Source organism: Quercus suber, unplaced genomic scaffold, assembly GCF_002906115.3.
Source record: "Quercus suber isolate HL8 unplaced genomic scaffold, Cork oak 2.0 scaffold_466, whole genome shotgun sequence".
NCBI classification, from domain to species: Eukaryota; Viridiplantae; Streptophyta; class Magnoliopsida; order Fagales; family Fagaceae; genus Quercus; species Quercus suber.
The window spans coordinates 152,998-159,052 of NW_027069917.1; the positions used below are offsets into that span (position 1 = coordinate 152,998).

At 35.6% G+C, this 6,055-nt stretch overlaps 1 protein-coding gene across 1 annotated transcript; it reads left to right on the forward strand.

Annotated features, from left to right (window-relative positions):
* Nucleotides 1–2,106: 2,106 nt before the first annotated feature.
* LOC112021073 (putative protein phosphatase 2C-like protein 44) lies at nt 2,107–4,755 on the forward strand. Its single transcript, XM_024053645.2, has 5 exons — nt 2,107–2,311; nt 2,767–3,054; nt 3,495–3,753; nt 4,081–4,205; nt 4,434–4,755. Exons 1-5 carry the CDS (start codon nt 2,279–2,281, stop codon nt 4,569–4,571), a joined length of 843 nt encoding a protein of 280 aa, XP_023909413.1. The 5' UTR covers nt 2,107–2,278; the 3' UTR covers nt 4,572–4,755.
* Nucleotides 4,756–6,055: the final 1,300 nt, after the last annotated feature.

Consider the following 6,055-nt stretch of genomic DNA (forward strand, 5'->3'; position numbering starts at 1 on the left):
TTGGACCTAGGCTCACGTGTTAAAGGAGTGGGGTAGTGTTGGCACAGGTTTTAAGTTCAAATCCTACATATTCAAAAAAGAAAAAGAATATGCAATGATAAGGCTTTGTGAATTAGCCATCTTAACTTAAAAATCATTGTGCAAATTGTTATATCCTGCCTAAGTTGCTCTAGTTCATCAAGATGATTTATCGCAGACACGGTTTAAGAAGAGTTTGTCTATGTTTCTCATCAATGTGATGCAGGTTTGGGCAGGGCCATTATCATGGAGAAGAGTGGTGATAGTATTATGGAATAGAAGCAAGTATAGGCCTCCCATATCAGTGGGATGGAGGGAGGTTGGACTCTCTCCCATAACGTGTTTGAGACTTATGGGCGGTATGATACACTTCATTTTTCCTTTTTTCAGTTTTTTTGGTTCCATTTTCATGCATGGATGCTTAAACTTCACGTAGGCAGATTTATGTTGTTTGGATTCCATGGATGTAGTTGCTTTTGAACTTTCATTCAACATGACTGTTAAAGTGGTGGAACCACATAGCTTCACCACTCTCAGTCAACTGTGTCCTCATGTGAAGGTTCAGGCCCTTTTTTTTTTTTGTCATTGTTGGTAGGAAGTGAATAGGTTTGGCTTAAGTTGCATATTGTTTGGCCTGGCCCTCCTCTAACATAGTTTATGCGGGAAAAATAGAATAGAATGCATTATTAATATAGGATCTTCAACTTGGTCGTGGATTTAAACTCTTCAGTTGTCAAAATGGTAACACATAGAATGCTTCTATATAAGTCAAAGATATATGTATTTTTTGTCACTTTAACTGTATTTTTTGCAAGAAAACTTACCACCAGTTTTCTTTCAGCACTCATTCATTTCCAAGAGTATACGCTCTCGGTTGACTGCACATGTTGCTCCTCACGCTTGCAAAATGTATATCCTAACTTCAATCTAAAAGGACGAGGGGCTCTTCACTCCATAATAGTGAGTGAAAACAATGTTCCCTTCTGAAGGCTGCTTAATGAGGTGAGGATATTTATTGGTAATACTCAATATATGTTAAAGTGAAACTAATTTTGGTCCGAAGGATATTTTGTGCTTCTTGGCCTATTCCCTTTCTATTTTGCATACACTTGTTCTCTACTTGAAATATATTACAAATTTGCTTGATAAAATGTTGTTCAAAATTGATATGGAAGAATTATAGCAAGTACCATGAGCTTAACCCGTCAGCTTCTATTTTAGCTGACGGGTCAATTGTGACGGATATTATAGGCTAAACGTGGAGAAAGGCATGCTGACTAGATTAAAACAAGCCGACGGACTGAAGGCTCCAAGTATAACTGACGATAATTTGAAGCCCCTGGGCTACTCAACGTTGCGAGAAGCTGACGCCAACTTAGCTGAAGGGAAGAGTGCAAGCTGACGGTTTCAAGGCCGACGGTTCTATGAAAACCATGACTTGGTCACCACGCATGGGTTTTAAGGAAGTTGCTTGTATTCCACGCCCAGTACTATTACACACACTCAATTACACATACAGAACACACACTTAGTTTTTTGAACTAAATAATGATTTTAAGTTATAATTTTTGTGTATAAATGGTGAATATATGTACGAATTATGCAAGTGAAGGTATGAAATAGATATGGCTCAAAAAATTTATAAAAGAAAAAAAAAAATGCAGAAGTGTTCCCCACCAAATATAGAAAGGAATAACAGCAGCTGGGATGGCACTTCAGGAAAGGAAATCATGTCCGAAGTAAAGTTTGTTAGTGTGGAAATAAAAGTGCCCTCCAGTTTCAGGTAGAGAGTTATTGGGTATATCTACCCAACAAAAAGCCAATTTTCATGATTCAAAAACAGTCACAGATAAAGTAATATTAATAAATTAATTTGAACAAAGGCAGAAAACTGACGTTTTTAAGTGCTTGATTTTCTTCACTTATCTTATAATTAAAAGCTAATGAATTTTCTCTTTAAATACATTGGCCCAAAGATAGGACAGGAGCCGAAAGCTAATGAATTTTCTCTTTAAATACGTTGACCCAAAAATAGGAGAGTAGTCGGAAATAGCCTTTTGTAGACTACCTATTGACTTCAAAGTTTCAAACTACTCCCTCTTAATTATATTACCAAGCAAGAACTATGTCAAGTTAAAGTCTCTCAGTCCCTGTCTTCCATTTCTTTTCTATTGTGAAAACTTTTCCATTTCTTGTGATTATCTTCTAGAACTACCTTATATTCATCAATCCATCTTTTATCAAATTCCAAGAAGAAAACATGGGACTGAAGGATCTTCATCTCAAGTTCAAGGTAAAGCCTATAATCTTTTTCTGTTCTCTCTTCCTTTTACAACATATATACTATTTCATTAGCCTTTTATCTTGTAGTTCTTGGCCAATTAGATAATTTAGACTATTGGGTCTATGAGTTCTGGTTGATTTCTTCTTTCTTGTGTTAGAAGCATTCACATGCCAAATGTAAGAAAAATGGAGAAAGAACATGTTATGATATTCCTAGCAAGAGATATACTACTACCAGGCATCAGCAACAAAGATTGATTTTTCTTTGATATTGTTTGTTTTAGTCTTTCTTGATGCTTGAGATTACATAGATAAAGAATAGGAATTTTCGCAAAGAAGTTTCTGTTCTTTCATATAAATGTAGAAGTTCAAGAATTTTCTGATATGAGTAAATTTACAATCAAGAAGTTGGTTATTGCAAGACCCCATCTTTCGTTAGATAACTTATTTTCTTGCGTTTTATAGGCATTCAGGCTGAGACGCTTTCTCATAGGAGATGGCAAGAGAAAGAAAAAAGGGCAAGAGTTTACAAGAAGGCCCTCATGGATGATGCCAGTTTCACATGGATATTATGTTGTGGAGGATCAATCATTTAGAGGTGGTTCAGAGGACTTTGAGTGTAGCTCAGTTGTGGTTCAGCGAGAGCCAGTTGGAGACATTGAATGTTGGTTTTTTGGGGTTTCCGATAATCAAATTGCAGATGGAATTCACAAGTATATTCAATCCCATTTATTTAGCAAGAACCCCAATGAGGTAATGAACATTTTACATAATGCCATACCCTTTAAAGATTACTTTCATGAAAAAAAATGACAACTTCAACCAATACATATGAATGTGAAAAGCGCTTTGATTAGCAAGTAACTTGATATTTACACTGACTGCAAATGAAATAATGCCACAGGTCAAGCTGCATACATGCTGCGCCATTTGAGCACACCGTTGCATATAGTATAATTTCCTATGTGTCTTGTTTGACTGTTTGCTTCAATGCTAATTTAAAAAGGATTGTGAAAAGACTCCCAATATTGCAATGAAATGTCATTCTAGCCATGATACTAATAAAGAACAAATTTTGCTTAGTTTTAAAAGGGCAAAAAAAAAGCACAAAATTCTAGTGCCATATTGACTCCTTCCCTCTCTCCCTTTTCCCATTTTCCCCTATCTTGATATTGTTACATTGTGCTTTGCAGCCTCAGGTTAGGAGGAATAGCAAAGAGATAATGAGAAAGGCATACCTTTGTGCTAGAGCAAAGATTAGAGAGACATATGAAGCAGATGAGATATGGAGAGCAGGTTCAGTATCTGCGTTGGTGATGAATGCGGAAAAGCTTGTGACAGCTTACATGGGAGACTATAGAGCTGTTGTCTGCAGAAATGGTGTGGCTCATCAGATAAGCAGCTGCGACCAGCAATCAGGCAAAAGACACTGGTCTCGCAGACTTATGTCAGGTATAGAACATCTTCTTACCATTATTTTTTAAACCAGTGGATGAGGGGATTCGACCTCAGTTCTTCTCTATGGGAGAACCCAATAGTGCCATTGAGGCACAAGGCTCTTGGCGAACATGTTACTTTTATTTGTGTTACTCTAAAATAACAACCTTTAGTTAATTTATTGACACAACTTTGCCACTGACATAAGAATAGGAGTTTGCATTTAGATACAAAAGGGTCAGAAGATTCATAACTAACCAACTCTTGTTCTTGTGTTCACATGGTCTAGAGTACTTTATGATTGACACTCTCTGATAATAGTTGCTCTTCTTGTGCATAAAGTACGCATATTAGGATTCAATTTGGGCAAAGTTAAGCAACCCAGAGGCTCAGAACTTGTTATTGCTGCTGAAAGAATTGATTCCAGTACTGAATTTGTCATCATAGCAAGTGCCGGCATATGGGAGGTAAGATGCATTTTTCATACCAACAGGCATTAGAGCCTCATGCTTCCCTAATGTATGGATTATAGTCATCTTTCGAGAAAGTTAAATAATCACTCACAACAAAACAATGCACTCACCTCATAATGAAGTTTAAGTAGTAGTGTTGTACACTTGCACTAGCACACACAATACTTCTATTTTATTTCAGAATATCAAAGAAGTTTGAATATGTTTGCCTTGTATGTCCAGGTAATGCAGAATCAAGAGGCTGTGAATCTCATCAGGCACTTAGAAGATCCCAAAGAAGCTGCTGGGTGCTTGGCAAAGGAGGCTTTAAATAGAATGAGCAAAAGCAGCATTGCTTGCTTGATCATTCACTTTGACTAACATCCTTTATGTTTATTTATAGCAATAGAACTTTAAAAATTTTTACAGTGCATAGTTTTACCGCATCTTGATTGACCAACTAAGCCAATATCAAATGACAGTGAAATGAACAGCAAAGAAGTCATACCCGGGAGGAGTTTTTGCTTTATTACAAAGAAAAGAAGAAAGAAGAGTTTTTGCCTTAGTTTGTATGGAAGGCATGCATTTTTGCTTTTGTATGCAGCATGTATGAATGGTATCATCATATACACACAAGCTTATTATATTGCCAAATGTGGGTTTCTCCACCACAAGCGTTCGGATTAATTTTTTTTTACTGAAAGTTTTTTTTTTTTTTTTACTTACTAAAACTCGACAAAAATATAGTAAACGAAAACTTTAAAAAACTATAAATAAGAAAATAAGTTAAAAAAAAGCTAAAAACTGAAAGAAAAACAATTAATCCAAACTCACTTGTAACAGGCCAATTTAGGAAGAAAATAAAGGGAAAGGGGTTTGGACTTTGGGGGTTTCCAAAACAAAGAGGTATATTTTTTTGGACATAAATTAAAAAATGAAAAACAAATTGTCTCCTTTGACTACATTATGGCAAGGCAACTTACTCAGTTTTGTTAGGATTGTTCAACCAATCTCATCCTTGCGCTTTGGACTTAGATATGTGTAAATTGCAACCTGCGAACTAGTCAGGGAGTTTGAATTTTTTGCCCACAAGTGAACCCATTATAGATTGTCTGCCACAACCCTCTACACTAGTAATGATGCATTATCATCTGCGTTGACATTGAAATTGGAAAATACTAACGTAGACATCCAATATTTCTCTACCTGAAGTTTTTAAGTCAGGGAGTTTGAATTTTTTGCCCACAAGTGAACCCATTATAGATTGTCTGCCACAACCCTCTACACTAGTAATGATGCATTATCATCTGCGTTGACATTGAAATTGGAAAATACTAACGTAGACATCCAATATTTCTCTACCTGAAGTTTTTGACGTTAATCCACATTGTGAATACATCTGACATTCACATTGGTGTGAGTTGTGGCCAGCTTGAGACAATATATGGCATCCGATCGAGTTGAGGACAGAAACGGTCTTTCTAAACCCATTCTCTAGGTAGTATTTACATACCAAACTTATACACATTTTAGAAATTTCATCTCAAACCCATCCCATTATATTTGAAACCCAAACATGTTCTAAACAGTAAATACACGGTTATCGCTCTCTGTATTTTAAAAAGATTCAAAAAATTAGTTATGTCTTCAGAAAATATCAAAAACACTCCTAATCTAATTAGATAATTTTTATTCTTAAAAAAAAAAATAGAGTTAAAATTTTAATTCAACAAAATTAAAAAACTACTAGATAAACTTTTTTTCCTAAAAATTAGCACACTCTCTATTTGAATATATCTCACACACATTTAATACATTTTTTTTCTAAAAACTAGCACACACTAAACCTAGCCGTTTACACTCCT